General features: G+C 47.5%; 1 protein-coding gene across 2 annotated transcripts in view; it reads left to right on the top strand.

Moving 5' to 3' along the window:
- Window positions 1–21,054, top strand: part of VPS13A (vacuolar protein sorting 13 homolog A) — a 1,844,906-nt gene that overhangs the window by 1,167,020 nt on the left and 656,832 nt on the right. For both annotated transcript variants that reach the window (XM_069230089.1, XM_069230094.1), the window contains exon 55: window positions 11,020–11,173. In XM_069230089.1, coding sequence (XP_069086190.1) covers window positions 11,020–11,173 — 154 coding nt within the window. The remainder of the gene's footprint in view (window positions 1–11,019; window positions 11,174–21,054) is intronic.

Here is a 21,054-nt window from a genome sequence, read left to right as displayed (position 1 = left end):
ACTGGACCCTGATGAATACTAGCCTCTAAGTGTCTCTGAGGACGCCTGGTGTGAGGATCTGGCGGATGTCAGTGGTCTTGACACCTCTCCAAATACTGGCTTTGTTTCTCCTCCTACCATGGCTGCGGAGGACAGAGTCTCATTTGCTATGGTGTTGCGGAGAGTGTCCAGGGTCCTGGACCTAAAGCAGTCTTCTCTGTCTCATTTACTATGGTGGTGAGGAGAGTGGCTGAGGACCTGGACCTTGAGTTGTCTTCTGTGGCTTTCAAGACAAATGTCTTGACGGAGGTACTTCAGCTGGGATTCACCCCATCCAAACTGTTTCTCTAATTCAATGAGTCCTCACAGACATCTTACCCCGAGGCCTGGTCCAAGTCCTGCACAGGTGCTCCTGTGAGTAGGTCATTTGCTAGCGGTAATTGCCAAGCCCCAGAGGTCCGAGTTTCCTCACCCAGCACCCTACCTCGGAGCGCTTGTTGGTCCAAGCCTCCACTTCCAGAGTAAATCCTGGTGCATTCCCTACTAATGCACTGGTCAGGGAACCTTAGGAAATATATTTTCTTCCACCAGCCTGGCACTCCGGTTGTTGAACACCATGTGCCTTGTGGGCCGATACTCCCACTCACTCTGGGTTTCAGTTGTGCAGGTGCTGCTTATGATCTCTGAGGAGGCCAGAGACATACTCTCACAAGCTATTGCTGAATAGAGACACACAGCTAAGTTCAGCATAAGCTGTGAGCTGGATACGAAAAACTTACTAGGCTAGGTTTCATTATTGGTGGCCTGGTTTAGAAACACTGGCTTTTCAGGAGATGTCCGGTCCTCGTTCATTGACATGTCCTTTGATGTCTCCTGCGTCTTCGGAGACACAGCAGACTCGGCGCTGGAGCTCTTCAAGGAAAGCAGGTCTACAGGCCAGTTCTTGGGACTTTCCATGGCCCCTCACAAACTTCCACCTGCCTTTCACTCCTTTCGTGGCCACGGGAGGGGCTTACAGCCGCATCTCTACCTGCCTTGTGACCATGGCCCACAGGCTTCACAGCCCTTGCGTGGCTGAGGACGTGGTACCTACCCACAGACCTTGTGGTTCAGGTAGTCAGAGGTCAGGCCAGTAAACCTGAGTCCACCCCCATACCGCCCTGCAGCCATAGCCTCTAAGCATCTTTAGTTTGCCCCTGACCATCATGGGCACCCAGTGGCAGAAGTTTACGCCATCACCTGCACCACTGGAGATCGATAACATCTGAATGCTGGGTTCTCCAGATTGTCCAAAGGAACTACTCCTTCCCCTTCATTACTAACTGTTTCGCCATGCCTTCTATTTGATAGGCCAATGAAGAACCACAGTTCATTACTCTGCCAGGACGTGACAGCTCTCTTGGCCAAGGGAACCATAGTGAGGGTGCCAGCATCAGAAGTAGGTCATGGTTGTTATTCCTTCTACTTTCTGGTGTGCAAGAAGGATGGAGACATGCATCCTTTCCTTTCCTGAAAAAGGAGGAATTGAAAATGCTCATGCTCGCTCAAGTCTTGACTACTCTGGACTCATGAGACTGGATGGTAGCATTGGATTTGCAGGACGTATATTCCACATTCCCGTCCTGCCTGGCCATTGGTGTTTACTGCAGGTTGCAGTAGGCCACAAGCACTTTGTTTGCCATACCCCCCCACCTTTGGCCTTATTAGCGCCCCTTGGTGGTCACAAAGGTGATAGTGCTGGTTGCCACTTATCTGTGGAGATCAGGGGTAGAAATCTTCCCCTATTACGATGACTGGCCGTTCGAAAGCGAGCTTGCCACAGGCTGTCCTCTTCCACCTCCTGACTACACCTGACCTTCTGCACTTGCTGCGGTTCACTATAAACATGAGAAAGTCACACCTGATCCCTTCTCTTACGCTCACTTTCATTGGAGTTGTTCTGGATACAGTGCAGTTTTGGGCTTATCCACCCGAAGAGCAAGTCCAGGATATTCAGGCTATAATACTGATGTTTCAGTCTCTATCCTGGGTTTTGTTGAGACTGATTCTGTGGCTGCTGGGCCTTATGGCCTCCTGAGCCCTGTTTGTGATGCACGTCCATTGGCATATGTGGGCTCTGCAGTGTGACGTCAAGTTCCAGTGGGCTCAGCATCAGGGGAATCCCTCCTGTTATGGTCCAGACAATGGAGTGCATTGCAAAATATCTGCAGTGCTTGCTGACGAACCGCAGTTGGGTCAGAGGTAGACTCTTCTCCCTTCCCCAACCAGATTTGTCTGCATTGACAGACCTATCACTCCTGGAATGGGGCCGCCATCTGGAAGAGGTGGAGATTAGATGGCTTTGATGTGTGGTGGAATCAGGACTCCACATAAACCTGTTGGAGCTCTGTGCAATCTGATTGCCATTAAAAGCCTTTCTACTTTCCATGAAGTAAATGCTAGTGAAAGTGTTTAGGGGAACACCACCTCCATGTAATACTGCAACAAACAGGGCAGGGTGGGGTGGAGAGACTCCACTAGCTGGACCCAAAAAAAGCATTATAGTTCTACCTTGACAGCATAAAACCGTTCCGGTGGATGATCAACTGTTCATAGGGTATGTTGGAGCCAAGAAAGGGAAGGCCGTGCAGAAACGTACCATCTCCTGATGGATTGCGCTCTGCATTAAGATCTGTTACGCACTCGCCAAGAAGCAACCCCCAGAGGACTTGCATGATCATTAGACCAGAGCAAAGGCTGTGACCACTGTTAGCATGCGAAGTTCCTGTCCTGGACACCTGGCAGGTGACAACATGGGCTTCGCTGCACATGTTCACCAAGCACTGATGCTTGGGCATCCAAGACCATTGGGATGGGCACTTTGCCCCTTCAGTCCTGCAGGACCTTCTGGTCAAAATCAGGTTTGCAGACTCTCCTCCAGGGAAGTATTGCTAGGGAATATATTCTAAGGTAAGGAATCTGGAACTAGAAGTCTCTGTCAGATGAACAAGTTACTTACCTTCAGTAATGCCTTATCTGGTAGAGACTCTAGCCACAGATTCCTTACCAACCCAATGGTCCTCCCCGTGTTCTGAACGGATGTCTAGGTATAGGGCTGTTCTCTTTTCAGGGCCCTAGTTCTACACATCAGTGGTCCTTGTTCTTCGTGACGCCGCTCTTCTGGTGTGTAAAGTTGCAAAAAGAAACTGACATCAGCACGCTAGGGTGGTGCCTATATTGGCACCGCACACCTCACCTCTAGCGCAGACAATGCTGACAACTCCATGCACAGCCGAACTGTGCCATCTACCAAGGCGCAGGAGTATTGCTCACGAAAAAACTTCCAGATTCAGACTGATGTTTGAGGATAATTCTAAGGTAAAGACTCTGCGACTAGATAGTTACTAACACATAATTCATTACTGGGTGGATGTAATCGGTTGTTTTGGTTGCTGTTGTAGGAGACTGACTCAGTATCTGGTGTGCACCTATAGGTGAGGCATCCTGCACTGAGTCCAGGCAACCCTTAGTGATAGTGTAAGAGGTTCCACAAAACCACAACCCTCAAAGGGTGGCTGTGGAGAGCAGCTAAGTCATACCAGGGAGGGTGTAAAGCAATTGCAAATACCACATAGGTCAGCCAGTGATGTACACACAAGAAAAACCACACCAGTGATAGAAAAATAATGTATTATTTATTAAAACACAACACTTAACTAACTTTGGTATATCTCCTAACCTATGCTTAGAAACAGGTACATAAAGACATAAAATAACATGGTCCTCTATGGGGAGGCCAAACCATATGCTAAATAAAATGGGATGCGAAAGTCACTAATAACCAAGACTTCCACCCAAGGACCTTCAGGACTGGGGAAGCACTAACACACAAAAGGTAAGTAGTTAAGATTCCCCAGGTGCCTGTGCGCAGAGATGTTACCCCAGGCCAGGTGTTCATAGGATAACATAGGGAAGTCGCAGTTAAAGTTTTTGTGATCCAGGGCCCTTCACAGAGGACCTGAGGAAACCTGTTGGGACAAGAGAATTTCAAGCGTGCCCCCACCTTTGGATACCTAGAAAATGGAGCCCAAGTGCATAAAGGTGAAATTGTGTCAGAGCCTCCTGTTGAAGTCAGTAGGGACCTCGGTTGTCCAGCTGCTTTTGTGACCTGTGGACCAGGTCTGTGGAACCTAAGCGAGGATTCTGAATGAAAAGAACCTAAGCAAAGAGGGGACAGAGTCCAGACCACCCAGGGATGCCCAGGGGGTGCAGGAGGGCAACGCCCACCCTTCTTGAAGATGCTTTCCAGAGGGACGGTTGCTGTGGAAGGGCTGCACTGGTGTCCAGGTGATGCAGGAAGATCCCGGGAGTGATCCACGAGCTGTCTCACGCCCGTCATCTAATAGCAGGTGGAGTCAGTGGTCTGCAGGACCACCAACAAGCCTTGGCAAATGCAAGAAAGAGTTACACGAACTGTTGCAGAATTTGGGGACCAGCAAGGTCAAAGGGACTCAACCTTTGCAGCTAAGTCTAGGCCAGCCCTCAGCAAGCAGGAATCGTTGGAGACCACTGGAGGACCCTCTGGCAGCAGGCACAGGGAGCCCTCAGCAGTAAAGCGAAGATGGATGCCCACATTGCAGAGGTTGCAGAGAGGACGTTGTTCTTGGAGCTGGTGATGCTGGAGGCTGGGACCTCTTGGAGCTAGGAGGTCTTCAGACTTAAGAGCCAACAAGACTTGTTAATGATGAACAGACCCAGTGCCCAGGGTTCCTGTCAAGCAGCTCCAACAAGGGACCACAGACTTCTTGGATGCAAACAAGACCGTTCAGACCTCTGGAGAGCCACAGAACCACCACCTGTGTTCTAGAACCTTGAAGAGTCTGTGGCACAGCAGGATCCACAGACCGGTTGCTGCCGTTGGGGTGCCTGCTGATGCAAAGAAGTGACTCCTTCACTCCAAGGGAGATTCTTTCTTGCTGTCCTAAGTGGAGGCAGAGTCCTTGTGACTCTGTAGGATGCACAGCCACAAAGGTTGCTGAGTCCTTGCAATGCAGAGACAAAGTTGCAGTTTTGTCTTGGTTCCCGGCGAAGTCCAGTAGCGGTTCCAGTGTTCAGGTTGCACAAGAGTCTTTCAGAGCAGTCTTGTACGAATCTAGGGTCCCACCCTCAGGGGAGCCCTTAAGTAACCGCGGATAGGGGTTGGACAGCCTCTGAAGTGGCCCACCTATTGGGGTTTCAGGGACGCTACTCAGCTGGCCTAACAAGTCAGGTGCTCCCAGGGGCCTCTGCTCATCTTGTTTCCAAGATGGCAGAATCAAGTGGCCACCTGACAGAGCTCGGGGCACCTCCCTAGAGGAGGAGTTGGACATGGGGGTGGTCACTTCCCTGTCCTTTGTGTGGTTTTGTGCCAGAGCGGGAGCCAGGGGTTCCTGCACTTAAGTAAGCTGGTTCATGCAAGGTGGGCACCAAAAAGCCCATCTGTCTGTACGCGCTCAGGAGCACCCTCACCCTAGCCCAGAGACACCTGTTTCTAAAGGAGAGGTAGTAACCCCTCTCCTCTACAGGAAATTCTTTGTTCTGCCTTCTCCCTGCCCAAGTGTCTGGGTTGGGGCAGCACTGACGTGCACGCAGACCCTGCAAGGCTGCACAGGCAAACATTGGGAGACCCTCTAAGGAGACTCCACAGTACATAGTATCATGCAGCTAACACTATAATCGCTGTAGTTGCATGATTACATTCAGTTAAAGCATTATGTAGTTGAACATCTTGTGATGACCAGTGTCCACTGCATACCTTAAGATGGCTTCCCCACACTTGCAGAGCCCAGAAAATGGAGTCTGAGGTTTGTAGGGGCAAGTCTGCTCATGCAGGGGAGCCCTCACACTTAGAACCATGCGTGTGCCCTTGGGCTGAAGGGCCTACCTTAGGAGTGACTTACAGGGAGTGCAGAATTATTAGGCAAATGAGTATTTTGACCACATCATCCTCTTTATGCATGTTGTCTTACTCCAAGCTGTATAGGCTCGAAAGCCTACTACCAATTAAGCATATTAGGTGATGTGCATCTCTGTAATGAGAAGGGGTGTGGTCTAATGACATCAACACCCTATATCAGGTGTGCATAATTATTAGGCAACTTCCTTTCCTTTGGCAAAATGGGTCAAAAGAAGGACTTGACAGGCTCAAAAAAGTCAAAAATAGTGAGATATCTTGCAGAGGGATGCAGCACTCTTAAAATTGCAAAGCTTCTGAAGCGTGATCATCGAACAATCAAGCGTTTCATTCAAAATAGTCAACAGGGTCGCAAGAAGCGTGTGGAAAAACCAAGGCGCAAAATAACTGCCCATGAACTGAGAAAAGTCAAGCGTGCAGCTGCCACGATGCCACTTGCCACCAGTTTGGCCATATTTCAGAGCTGCAACATCACTGGAGTGCCCAAAAGCACAAGGTGTGCAATACTCAGAGACATGGCCAAGGTAAGAAAGGCTGAAAGACGACCACCACTGAACAAGACACACAAGCTGAAACGTCAAGACTGGGCCAAGAAATATCTCAAGACTGATTTTTATAAGGTTTTATGGACTGATGAAATGAGAGTGAGTCTTGATGGGCCAGATGGATGGGCCCGTGGCTGGATTGGTAAAGGGCAAAGAGCTCCAGTCCGACTCAGATGCCAGCAAGGTGGAGGTGGAGTACTGGTTTGGGCTGGTATCATCAAAGATGAGCTTGTGGGGCCTTTTCGGGAGGATGGAGTCAAGCTCAACTCCCAGTCCTACTGCCAGTTCCTGGAAGACACCTTCTTCAAGCAGTGGTACAGGAAGAAGTCTGCATCCTTCAAGAAAACATGATTTTCATGCAGGACAATGCTCCATCACACGCGTCCAAGTACTCCACAGCGTGGCTGGCAAGAAAGGGTATAAAAGAAGGAAATCTAATGACATGGCCTCCTTGTTCACCTGATCTGAACCCCATTGAGAACCTGTGGTCCATCATCAAATGTGAGATTTACAAGGAGGGAAAACAGTACACCTCTCTGAACAGTGTCTGGGAGGCTGTGGTTGCTGCTGCACGCAATGTTGATGGTGAACAGATCAAAACACTGACAGAATCCATGGGTGGCAGGCTTTTGAGTGTCCTTGCAAAGAAAGGTGGCTATATTGGTCACTGATTTGTTTTTGTTTTGTTTTTGAATGTCAGAAATGTATATTTGTGAATGTTGAGATGTTATATTGGTTTCACTGGTAATGATAAATAATTGAAATGGGTATATATTTTTTTTTGTTAAGTTGCCTAATAATTATGCACAGTGATAGTCACCTGCACACACAGATATCCCCCTAACATAGCTAAAACTAAAAACAAACTAAAAACTACTTCCAAAAATATTCAGTTTTGATATTAATGAGTTTTTTGGGTTCATTGAGAACATGGTTGTTGTTCAATAATAAAATTAATCCTCAAAAATACAACTTGCCTAATAATTCTGCACTCCCTGTATATGGTCGGAGTGCAGTTATCACAATTTAAGGTGTTTTTTCTATCTTGGATAAAAGGTGCATGCAGCATTTCATACAGGCTGCAATAGCAGGCCTGCAGTCACAGTTTGCATGGGTTCCCATGGGTGGAATAATACATGGTGCAGCCCCTGGGGGACCCCTGGCGTACCAATGCCCTGGGTACTTAACTACCATATACTAGGGACTTACATGGGTACACCAGAATGCCAATTGTGGGGTTTAAATGTTGCCAGCTAAATTTAGGGAGAGATCTCTGGCACTGGGGTCCTGGTTTGCCTGATCCCAGTGTACTACAGTCAAAATACCCTGACACCAGGCAAAAAGTGGGGGTAACTATGTCAGAAAGATCCTACTTTCCTACAGCTATTACTTTAGCAAGGCAGGTGAACCAATTGTAAGCTCCTAGTTTCCACCCAGCCTTTACTTTTTCCCCTGACGAGTTGGTGTTGCCATCCAGGGCTATTTTCCTGTCCAATTTGGTGACGCCCTTCCACCTATTACCCTTCCCACTTTTTACACGCTTCCTCATCCCACTGAGGAAGAGTAGTGGTTGCATAGGTTGGATCCTAGACAGGTAGTCAAGACAAGTTGTTAACTACTACCTACACCAGTGGTTCCCAACCTGTGGTCTGGGGACCCCTGGGGGTCCGCGAAGCCTTCTCAGGGGGTCTACGAGAGCCTACAAAATTAAAAAATATTAACAAATAGTGACAAATTAGGTCCCTAGCTTCCAGTAGTGACTCAGGCGGGGGTCCCCGGATTCCCATGATGATTCAGTGGGGGTCCCTGGGTTCCGTTAAAGTAGGGGTCCACAGAAATCAAAAGGTTGGGAACCACTGACCTACACCGTACAAAAGACATACAACTGGATGACCAGCTCACCATTGGATACTGTAGTGCCAAGAAGGGAAAATGGTACAGAAGAGGACCTTTTTTGGATTTAACATGCTATTCTAAGCTTCAACCAAAAGGATTTTCTAGAAGAGTTCAAAGCACATTCTAGCAGTGCCAAAACCGCCTCTTCTTTCCTTGCCAGAGGCATCACCATAGCTTGAAAAAATAGGGTACACTGTTCTAAAGAAAAGAGGATACCGCAGGTCTCTCAGGCACTCGTATAAATAGAAGCAAAGACCCTCACACATCTATGGGATGTCATGCTTCATCATTGGGCTTGCTCCACGTCAGACCGGCGCTGCGATGTCTGACGGGCTCCTTGAGGGGGCTCTTTGCCAGAGTTCTTTTGTGATAATCTATACCAAAGTATGGAAAAATAGGAATACATTTGATTACAGAAAAAAAGAGCTGGAGAGAAAAAAATGTGTATAAAATTGGCTCGGTCACCTAATCGAAAAATAGATTTTATTAAGCGAGAAATGGGCCGGTCAAGATTAAAAAACTATGTAGAGTGAGAAGGAAATAATGATCCCACACTCTCCGAAAGGAGTAGAAAAAGCTAATTGCCTTTAACTGCTACCAAAAAGTCAACATGTTTTGCGCCTTAAAGTTCAAACGGATCACTTGGTGCTTCATCAGGACTAGACAAAATAACCTTCTCCTAGGCTTCCAGTGTAAACTACACTCAGTTCTTTAGTGGTAATACGGTAAAAAAAAAAAAAAAAAAATGGTGAATCGTTACTCACATCAGTTCTATGTCAAATAGATAACAACTGGGATAAACCATCCTTAACTAGGGACAGGGCTCCATGGGAAAAAGCATGCCTGTAGATTATCCATGTTTATTAGCAACGGTAATCCCTCACCGGAAACCTAAACCGGGGCCGCGTCCCTACAGCTGATATCTGCAAGAGAGGGACATGGGTGTACTTGTCTTATCATCCATCAACCTACACCTGGGAGAGACATTGCTTGGGAATCTATCCCATAGCTGAAGAATCTGCAGCTAGAAGTATCTACCAGAAGAAAAAGTTACTTACCTGTGTGGAGCAATCTTTATGGTGGATGCTCTGTCTACCTGTGGATTCCTCACTGACCCATTCTTTTCACCTTTTGATGGCTGTGCCATAGGGAAAGTTAGTAAGATCCCAAATGCTATTTTAGTACTGCAGTATTCTTCGATTTCCGTTTGTCCACTTGCCTCAAAAGCTGCGAAAAAGTGGAACTGATGTTGTTAAACGTCTGGGTTTGCACTATATGGCTTGGTGACATCATCTGACACCACTTTCAATGTGGCGGTGAATCCGCATCCCTACCAACAGTGTGAGAGCTTAAAAGTTTCCAGATCCAGGTTGAAACCTGGGATTATTCCACAGGTGAGGATTCTGCAGGAAAGTAGAGTATCCATCAGAAAGATCATTAGCCCAGCAAAGAAGCTTTTAGCTTGAACCTATGTGCAATTGCTCTCTGAGGTTACTAAACCTTAATACAGGTTTTCTCATAGCATTCAAGTCAGCTTGTCCCTACAAGCAGTATTGACCATCAGTTCTACACCACCTTCTTTCTTGACACGCTATTACTACAGACTAGGGTGACGTTTCTCCCGAAAGTCATCATGCCCTTCCACATCTGGCAGTCTATCACACTACTGTCTTTCTTTTCCACTCCTCATTCATCCAAGGAAGAAGAAAGACTCCTTCACTTAGAGCCTCAGAGCTCTGAGTTTCTAACTTGATCGTACCAGGCACCATCGGGTGAACTCTTCATTGTTTTAACTAGTACAAACTAATAAATGGCAGTACTGTAACAGACCGTCTCCAATTGATTGTCCTATTTGTTACCATCTGTTTTGGATAGGCTAAGAAGCATCCTCTGAAATGCATTCAGGTTTATTCTACCAGGGGCCAGGCCACCTTTTCTGTCCACATGTTTGAGGCACTATTGCTTGTAAAGCCAGGTCCGGAGGGAGTGCATTTTAACCATTCAGTCTTGCAGAATTTCTGGTCTCAGCCATTCCAGACACCCACCTTTATATAGCTACTGCATTGGTATCTATTCACAAGGTTAGAAATGTGTGGTTACAAATATCCATCAGAAGAACAAGTTATTTACTTTTGGTATCACTCTTTCTGGTGGGTACACCATGTAACCATAAGTGCATCACCAACCCTTCATCCTTCCTGTTCAGTAGAATGGGCTCCCTTGGTCCATATTAAAATAAATTCTAAGTAAAAATGTGCACACTGGCCCAATCTGAGTATTGAAGGCTCTGCATCTGATGGCACGGACAGATATCAGAAAGAAATAGATATTGATGCAGAGCGGTTCTGGTTATACTGTGGCCTTTACTTTACTTCTTAGTTGGGACAGACCTGACCAGACACGGAGCTACAGGATGTCACTTACTGCTGCATGAGGAAATTGCTGAGAAAAATATCCAGATCCAGTCTGGTGCATGGGGGTATTCACAAGGTGAGGAATCTCCAATTTGATAGAATATCCACCTCAAAGAGCATTACCAGATAGTTCAAGTAACTTGTTCTTCACTGCATACCTGACTGATCTATATAGTTGGCTGTTTTCTGTTTCAGGATTACTCAGTATCTTGTTGGTATTAAATTTATATATTTTCTTATGTTTCACCACTAGTTCGGATGTTGTTTGGGAGACAAAACCTAAAAAGAAAGCGAGATGGCGGCCAATGAGTGTGAAGCAGACTGAAAAATTAGAGGAAGCATTAAAAGAATACAATGAGACCTCACCTTCGGAAAATAAGGTAGTAGAGTTGGAGCCTAATGTCCAGGTAATTGCTTATTTTGATTTTCTCTTTGTAGTCTTTATTGTATTTTCTATTATTGTACAGTCACCAAAATATTTCTAGGAGTTTCTAATGCCAAATAGTAAGGGCCTTTCTTCTTTGCTGACTGATAGTTCCTACATTAACTGATGGTATGAAAAAATACAATTTCTGGAAACGTATAAGGAGGATTAGCAAAATGAATCAAAAAGTAAACTGCTTCAGAAAATTGAACAAGTTTACTATTTGAGCTGCCTATGACTGAGAATGCATTTATTAATGAGCAACATCATTGCACTTGGTGGGTATATGTTAAAGCATACACAAATCCAGTGGACACAGATGATTAATTGCCTCAGTTTGTTAAATCTATAATTGTATCTGGCTTCTTGACAATAAAAGGAGATTAGAGAACATTAAGTGTCGAGCCCTCCAAGAAATGTGTAAAGCGTTAACAGTGGGAGGGGACAACCCTAAGGGTGTGAACAATATCAGCATGGTTTCTGTGTGGAAATTTCAGCAGTGGAAAAAGCAGATTTGATGGTTTGAGAGGAGAGAAGGCTAGATCGCTGTCAAAGAAAACACCTAAATTGCAAACTTCTGTGCAGGGTCAGCGGTTAGGGGTCTTGGATAGTAAATAAAGAGCGATAAGGTAAATGTGCATGCAGCTATAGAGTGCTTTATTTAAAATACACATTTCACTTTGTGCTCCAATTGCGCTCGTTTTTTTACAGGAATCCATTTTAGAGTTATCAAGACTTGTTTGATGTGTTTACTCAGTTAAAACCAAATATGAGCCATGTCATGTGATTGGGGGATTTATGAGCTTAAATGCATCCTTTTGTTAGTCCCAGGTAGAGCGAGGTACAATAGTCCAGAAGACAAATGACTATTGGAGATACCTGCATGACTTCTTTGCGGAAGTCTCAGCAAAGGAAGGAACTTCATTTGATAGATTGAGAGGAGAGAAGGCAAGATCGCTGTCAAAGAACACACCTAAATTGCAAACTTTATGTACAGGGTCAGCGGGGTCTTGGTGGGAAATAATATTCTTGATGCTCTCAAAGTAGTTTGCCAATGTTTCTGAGTTTAACTTTTGTTGGAATTGGAAATAGAACATTTATTCTCACAATTGTTGTGCCAATGGAACATTGGGTCCTGGTGAAGAAGCAAGGGAATTTTGTTCAAAATGTGAAACCTCCCCTACAGGAAAGTAGAAGGCCAGAATGGGGAGGTGTGGTATATTCCATGGACAAGTTACTTTATTGGACTTTTTTTTTTATAGTAATCACTTTAGTTTGCAAGTAAGTGACTTGTGATGATGTTCCTTTTACCTCTTTTCTGTCTGATAAGGTGTTTTTCTGATTGATACTTCCACCCTCAGACTCCTCACCTTTAGAATATAACCGCACACTGGATCCTGAAACTTTTTATAGCTTTCCAACGCCAGTAGGAGGCACTAGCTCCATATCCGCACTGGAAGTGATGCCATAAAACACCTCCGCCGGCTATCTGATCTCTGTTCCCTTTTTTCTAGTGATACTCTACCTGCAGATTCCTCACTTCTTAAATGCACAAGATAGGAAAGTCACTGAGAGCACTTCCTGACTCCTAATCAGAGTGTGAGTTGGTTGAGGATCCCTTGCCACATGATCTCACACTTGCAGCACCAGTAGCCCAGGACCTTCATTCATAGCTGGGAATCCCTATTACTTGACAAAGCACCAGTAAACATCCCAGTTACAACACCTCTACCCTTTTATCCAGCTTCACAGCTATACTTTGACTTCCTGGTGCCCGGCTCCAATCCAGCATCACACCAAAACACTATGTTGGAGGTGTTCCAACGTGCTGTGGTCCTGCCTGGAGTGCCTTTGGGCCCCATGGGACTTGTGATGGTGTTGTTTGCATGTACTTCTGCAGATTTTCTCTCTGCACCTTTTGCCCCCTTTTTCCTCTACAGATGGCCTTGTCGACATTACCATTGGTTCCAATACCGATTCTATATCGCCCATCTTTCTCTGATCTACGCTGACAATGACCCCGATTGTAGCTCTAACTGTGTTGGTACAGATCAGGAAGATCGTCAAGAGCCTTTGAAGGACTGACAGAGGTGAGTGGGGTTGAGACTTCACCAGAGCTGGAAATGTTGCAGCCAGCAGGATTCCTTCCCCAAAATGTATCCTCCTAACACTCCATTATAAGAATAGCTGTTACCTTTACCACTACCAACAGTGGAAACTAAATATGGCATTCTTCCAGAGGTCCTACAGCCTTCTGTCCCGTCCTCAGAGCCACTCCTTCCATTTAGTGATGCTCTGCTAGACCCTGTGCCAGCTACTTGAACCAAGCTCTCCTCAACCAGAGGCATCTGTAGTTCTATCGCCAGGAGGTATAGACCTGCGCTGATGATCCCTTATTTTTATCAGAGCACCTTTGCCAGAAACCCTTGTTGTTTAAACTTCGTCCGTGTCTAAACTGCATATAGGGTGTAAAAAAAATAGAGGCTTGGGGCAAGGAAATCTTTCCGGTTAGAAGACTAGCGCTTAAGTCTTTAAATGACACGTCTGCTGGTTTGCTATGTGTACACACTGTGAGATATGCCAAACACTCTCATCCCTAATCTTTTCCAGGAATTTCAAGATCTCTTCATAGATGACCATGCGGCCTGTGGACAGGTAATCCAATCGGGTCTCAATGCGACTGATTCGGATGCCAAGTCTAAGGGGATACCTATGGGTGTTGTAGGAAAATGGCTCCCTGTTGCAGTTACCCCCCACTTTTTGCCTGATATTGATGCTGACTTGACTGAGAAGTGTGCTGGGACCCTGCTAACCAGGCCCCAGCACCAGTGTACTTTCACTAAAAATTTACCATTGTTTCCACAATTGGCACACCCCTGGCACACAGATAAGTCCCTTGTAAAAGCTACCAGTGGTACCAAGAGCCCTGTGACCAGGGAAGGTCCCCAAGGGCTGCAACATGTGTTGTGCCACCCTAAGGGACCCCTCACCTAAGACATGCACACTGCCATTGTAGATTGTGTGTGTTGGTGGGAGAAAAAAGGTAAAGTCGACATAGCATCCCTCTCAGGATGCCATGCCCAAAAAATACTGCCTGTGGCCTAGGTAAGTCACCCCTCTAGCAGGCCTTACAGCCCTAAGGCAGGGTGCACTATACCACAGGTGAGGGCATAGCTGCATGAGCAATATGCCCCTACAGCGTCTAAGTCTATTCTTAGACATTGTAAATACAGTGTGGCCATATTAAGTATATGGTCTGGGAGTTTGTCAGTTACGAACTCCACAGTTCCATAATGGCTACACTGAAATCTGGGAAGTTTGGTATCAAACTTCTCACAATAATAAACCCACACTGATGCCAGTGTTGGATTTATTAAAAAATGCACACAGAGGGCATCTTAGAGATGCCCCGTGTATTTTACCCAATCCTTCAGTGCAGGACTGACTGGTCTGTGCCAGCCTGCTGCTGAGAGATGAGTTTCTGACCCCCTGAGGTGAGGGCCTTTATGCCCTCTGAGGCCAGAAACAAAGCCTGCTCTGGATGGAGGTGCTTCACACCTCACCCCTGTAGGAACTGTAACACCTAGCAGTGAGCCTCAAAGACTTAGGCTTCGTGTTACAGTGCCCCAGGGCACTCTAGTGGAGCTTGCCGCCCCCTAGACACAGCCCCCACTTTTGGCGGCAAGTCCAGGGGAGATAATGACAAAAACAAGGAGGAGTCACCTACCAGTCAAGACAGCCCCTTAAGTGCTCTGAGCTGAGGTGACCCCTGCCTTTAGAAATCCTCCATCTTGAGTTTGAAGGATTCCCCCAATAGTAATAGGGATGTGTCCCCCTCCCCTTAGGAAGGAGGCACAAAGAGGGTGTAGCCACCCTCAAGGACAGTAGCCATTGGCTATTTGCCTCCCAGACCTAAACACACCCCTAAATTGAGTATTTAGAAGTGACCCTGAACCCAGGAAATCAGATTCATGCAACCTGAAGAAAGGACGACTGCTGACCTGAAAGCCCGGCAGAGACTATGGAGACACCAACTGACTTGGCCCCAGCCCTACCGGCCTGTCTCCAGACTCAAAGAACCTGCACAGCGACACATCCAGTGGACCAGCGACCTCTGAGGACTCAGAGGACTGCCCTGCACCAGAAGGACCAAGAACCTTCCGAGAACAGTGGCACTGTTCAGAAACTGCAACAACTTTGCAACAAAGAAACCATCTTTAAAGAGACTCCAGGCTCACTCTGGAAGCGTGAGTCTTCACACTCTGCACCTGAAGCCTCCGGCTCGAGTCCAGGCCAGGACAACGAACACCGTAGAGAGGACTCCCAGGCAACTCCAATGACGTGGACACCCTAAGTTGACCTCCCTGCACACCCACAGCGACGCCTGCATAGAGGATCCAGAGACTCCCCCTGACCGCAACTGCTTGGTAACAAAGGAACCCGACGCCTGGACCAAGCACTGCACCCGCAGCCCCCATGACCGAGAGGAACCACCTACCAGTGCAGGAGTGACCAGCAGGCGGCCCTCACCCTGGCGCAGTCGGAGGCTGGCCCGAGCAGCCCCCCTATGCCCTGCCTGCATCGCCTAAGTGACCCCCCGGTCCCTCCATTGCTTTCCATAGCAAACCCAATGCCTACTTTGCACACTGCACCCGGCCACCCCTATGCCGCTGAGGGTGTGTTTTGTGTGTGTGTGTCCCCAGTGCTCTACAAAACCCCCCTGGTCTGCTCCCCAAGGACGCAGATACTTACCTGCTAGCAGACTGGAACCGGGGCACCCCTGTTATCCATAGGCACCTATGTGTTTTGGGCCCTCTTTTGACCTCTGCACCTGACCGACCGTATGTTGCTGGTGCAGTGGTTTTGGGCTTCCCTTGAAACCCTTGTGGGCTGCTTATGCCCAGGAGACTGCCTGTGTAAGTGCTTTACTTACCTGCAGAAACTAACCAAACTTACCTCCCCCAGGAACTATTGATTTTTGCAGTGTTCACTTTTAAAATAGCTTATTGCCATTTTAACCAAAACTGTGTGTTCTACTGTTTTAAATCAAAGTTATATGCTTACCTGTGTGAAGTACCTTGCATTTTATGTACTTACCTCAAATCTTGACTCTTGTGGTTCTAAAATAAATTAAGAAAACATTTTTTTCTATATAAAACCTATTGGCCTGGAGTTGTCTTTGAGTGTGTGTTCCTCATTTATTGCCTGTGTGTGTACAACAAATGCTTAACACTACCCTCTGATAAGCCTATTGCTTGACCACACTACCACAAAATAGAGCATTAGTATTATCTAATTTTGCCACTATCAACCTCTAAGGGGAGCCCTTTGACTCTGTGCAGACTATCTCTCACTTTGAGATAGTATATACAGAGCCATCTTCCTACAGAAGGAATGCAGTAAAGTTCACAATTTGTTGCGGAATTGATACAACAGACTAACTAGGAAGAGAGGATTTCACGACAGTAGCCCTGAGGTGCTACGTCTGGCTGAGGACATCTGGCTTTTCGGGTAATGTCGTAGCTCTCTGGGTAAGGTCAGGTCCTTGGGCCTTGCGGCAGCACCCCCATACCCCCCCATCTGCCTTTCGCTCCGTTCATAGCTATGAAAGGGGCTTCCAGCCTTGTCAATTCCCAACCAACCACCGTGCCTTGCATGCTTCCTGGCCTCTGCATGAACAAAGGCGCTGTTACAGGAGGCTGGCTCAGTATATGGTGTACACCCATAAGGGAGACCCCCCCGTACTGAGTCCAGGCAACCCTTACTGATAGTGTAGGCGGCTCTAGATAACCAGAGCTCTCAAAAGGGTAGCTGTGGAGAGCAGCTAAGACTTATCCAAGAGGGTGTAAAGTGGTTGCAAATACCACACAGGTCAGTCAGTGATGTACACACATGAATGAAACACACCAGTGTTAGAAAAATAGGTTATTTATTGTAACACACACTAGAACTAACTTTGGTATATCTCCTAAAAGGAGATATGTGCACACAAAAGTATACTTAGCAACAGGTAAGCAAAGGCATAAAATTACATGGGCCCCTACCGGCGGTGGTGGGGGGGAGACCATATACAAAAAAAATGGAATGCGAAAATCACTCCCTACCCGCACTACCACCAATGACCCCTAGGACTGGGGTAGTACTAAAATCCTAAAGGTAAGTAGGTAGGATTTCCCAGTACAACTAAATTTAGGGGAGAGAACACTGACACTGGGGTACTGGTTAGCAGGATCCCAGTGAACTACATGATAAACATACTGACACCAGGCAAAAAGTGGGAGCATCTACGCCAGAAAGATGTTACTTTCCTACAGCGGGACCCACAGACCTCATGGGTCAGGTGGCTAGTGGTCTGGTCAGTTTGCTGCCCCCACCCCCAACTACAGCAGCCTCTAAATCCTCCTAGTCTGCCCCTTTACACTATGGGCACCCAGTTGCGGACAGGATTCGCCATCACCTTCCCCACTGGCAGTCCATAAAATCAGACAGGTAGTTTTTGCAAATCGTCAGAAGGAGCTTCTTTATCCTGTTCAAAACCTCCTCTCCACCCTTGCCACCATCTAACGAGGGGCTGACGTAGGATCACCTGTCCCTTCTAACGCGAGGAAGTCGCGGCTGTCTTGGCCAAGGGAGCCATAGAGGGAGTTCTGGTGCCAGAAGTAGGCTGTGGTTGCTATTCCCGCTACTTTCTGGTTCCCAAAAAGGACAAAAATCTTCATCCTATTCTAGCTCTGAGCCCTCAATCTCTTCCTTAAGGAATAGAGATTCAAAATGTTCATGTTGGCTCAGGTCTTGTCTGCCCTGGATCCAGGAAACTGGATGGTAGCATTGAACTTTCAGGATGCCTATTTTCACATTCCTGTTCTGCCTGCCAGTCAGCGCTATCTGCGGTTTACTATAGGCCATGCACATTGTCAATTCGCCGTGCTACCCTTTGGCCTCACCAGCGGACCTCAGGTATTCACCAGGGTGATGGTGGTGGTTGCAGCTCACCTGCGGAGATCAGGGGTTCCAGTCTTCCCCTATCTCGACAACTGGCTCTTGAAGGGTGGCTCGCCGCAGGCTATCCTCTTCGGCCCTCGGACTATGGCAAATCTCCTGCTTTTGCTGGGATTCACTGTAAACGAAGTCACATTAGACTCCTTCTCAGAGGCTCCCTTTAAAGGGAGCTGTTCGTGACACAGGCAGTGTCAGGTTTATCCACTCAAGTGGCGAGTCCAGGATATTCAGGCTATGATACTGATGTCTCAGCCTGTATCCTGGATTTCGATAAGACTGAGTCCGAGGCTGTTAGGACTCATGCGTCCTGTTGGAGACACATGCCAGATGGCATATGCGGGCTCTGCCATGGGACTTGAAGTTTTAATGGGCGCAGCATCAGGGTAATCTCTCTGACATGGTCCAGACCTCGATGCGGACTGCAGAGGATCTGCAGTGGTGGCTAACCAACTGTGACTGGGTCAGAGGCAGACCCCTCTTCCTTCCCCAACCAGATCTGACAGTAGTAACAATTGCGTCCCTCCTGGGATGGGGAAGCTATCTGGGAGAGGTGGAGATCAGAGGACTCTTGTCTCCAGTGGAATCTGGAGTCCACATCAACCTGCTAGAGCTCCGAGTGATCTTTCTGGCATTGAAAGCTTTTCTTCCTTTCATCAAGGCTAGTGCAGCGGTTCACAGATAACACCACCGCCTTGTGGTACTGCAACAAATAGGGCAAGGTGGAGGCAGTGGACCCTTTGTCAAGAGGCTCTGCATCTCTGGACTTGGCTGGAACAGAAGGGTATATCCTTGGTAGTTCAACATCTGGCAGGCTCTCTGAATGCTAGAGCAGACAAAATCAGCCGAAGATGCCTAGCGGATCACGAGTGGCGTCTCCACCTGGGGGTGGCACAAGGTCTCTTTCAGCAGTGTGAAGAACCTTGGTTAGATCTCTTTGCCTCCACTAAGAAAGCCCAATGTCAGCAATTTTGCATGCTGGAGTTTCCAAGGCAGCTCTCGCTCAGAGACGCTTTTCATCTTGAGTGGAACTTAAGCCACATGTATGCCTTTCTGCCTATACCAGTCCTGACCAGAGTTCTCAAGAAGATAAGTAACTATGGGGCCCAAGTCATACTTGTGGCTCAGGATTGGACATGGAGAGTCTGGTATCCCCAGCTACTGAGGATCTTCTGTTGCAGCTACAGCGAAAGGTTCTTCACCCGAACCTGCCCACTCTCCGCCTTCTTCGCAGTGATTGAGCAGCAGCAGTTGACAGCTTTTTACCTTTTTTCCGAAGTCTGTAACGTCATCTTGCCAGCAAGGCATCCCCTCACCAAGGCAGTATATGCCTGCCGTTGGAAGAAATTTGTGGCATGGTCTACATAAAAATCTGTTGATACCATTTCTGCCCCTCTTTCTGAGGCCTTACTTTTCATTCTCTCCTGTGTCTAGCAGGGCTCAGCTATTTATCTGCCATTTCTGCCTTCTTGTGGTTGCCTAATAAGCCTTCTTTATTCAGGTCCCCTATTGTACATCGATTCTTCAAAGGTCTTACTGGTCTCTTTCCTCATTCACTATTCATTATGTCCCAGTGAGACCTTTGTTTTGTTCTAACATTTTTGATGTACTCTCCTTTCGAGCCTCTCTGCAATTGCCCCCTCAGGCCTCTGATACTAAAAACAGCCTTCTTTGTGGCAATTACCACATCTGCCTGTGGAGTGAGTGAGCTGCAGGCCTTTTCATCTAAACTGCCTTACCTCAATATGTCCTGATAAACTGGTGCTTCGCACAAGGGCCTCCTTTCTACCAAAAGTGGTCACACCTTTTCATGTAGGCCTATCTGTCACCCTGTCTACTTTTTATGCACCCCCACATCCTTCTAAGGAAAGGAAAGACTCCACCTTCTGGATCCAAAAAAGACCACTGGCGTTCTAACTTGACTGTACCTGAGAGTTCTGTGTGGATGACCAACTCTCCGTGGTGGTATGTGGTTGCAAAGAAAGTTTAGGCAGTCCATACGTAAACCATCTCTTGTTAGGTCCTACCCTACAACAAGATCTGCTATTCACTGGCAAACAAGCAACCTCCTGAAGGTGTGCAAGCTCATTCCACCAGAGTTAAAGCTGTGACCACTGCGTTAGCATGCAGAGTCCTGGACATCTGCCAGGCACTCACATGGGCATCTCTGCACACGTTTATCAAACATTATTGCCTGGGCAATCGAATCCATAGGGACGGGCACTTTGCCCATTCAGTCCTGCAAGACTTCTTAGTTTGAAGTTGGTTTGCGGACCCACCTTCAGGGATGGTATCACTTGGGGATCTATTCAGTGGTAAGAAATCTGCAGCTAGAAGTCTCTATCAGATGAGCAAGTTACTTATCTTTTGGTAACACCTTATCTTGTAGAGACTAAGGGGGTCATTACGAGACCGCCAGGGGTAAAGTGGCGTTCGTACCGCCAACAGGCTGGCGGTACGGAGACCCATATTTTGACCGTGGCGGTAGCGCCGTTTTAGCCCCGGCGGTGATAATCCGCCAGGGCAGCGCTGCCCTGGGGATTATGACTCCCCTACCGCCAGCCTGTTTCTGGCGGTTTGCACTGCCAGGAAGAGGCTGGCGGTAAGGGGAGTCCTGGGGCCCCTGCACTTCCCATGCCACTGGCATGGGCAGTGCAGGGGCCCCCTAACAGGGCCCCGTGCTGCTTTTCACTCTCTGCAAAGCAGACAGTGAAAGGTGCGACGGGTGCTACTGCACCCGTGGCACGGCCGCAACACCGCCGGCTCCATTAGGAGCCGGCTCCTATGTTGCGGCCGCATCCCCGCTGGGCGTAAACTAGGTGTGCGCCCGCCGGCCCAGCGGGAATGTTGTAATGGGGACCGCGGGAG

Source organism: Pleurodeles waltl, chromosome 1_1 (genome assembly GCF_031143425.1).
Source record: "Pleurodeles waltl isolate 20211129_DDA chromosome 1_1, aPleWal1.hap1.20221129, whole genome shotgun sequence".
Lineage (NCBI taxonomy): Eukaryota > Metazoa > Chordata > Amphibia > Caudata > Salamandridae > Pleurodeles > Pleurodeles waltl.
This window is presented reverse-complemented; position numbering and strand designations above follow the sequence as displayed.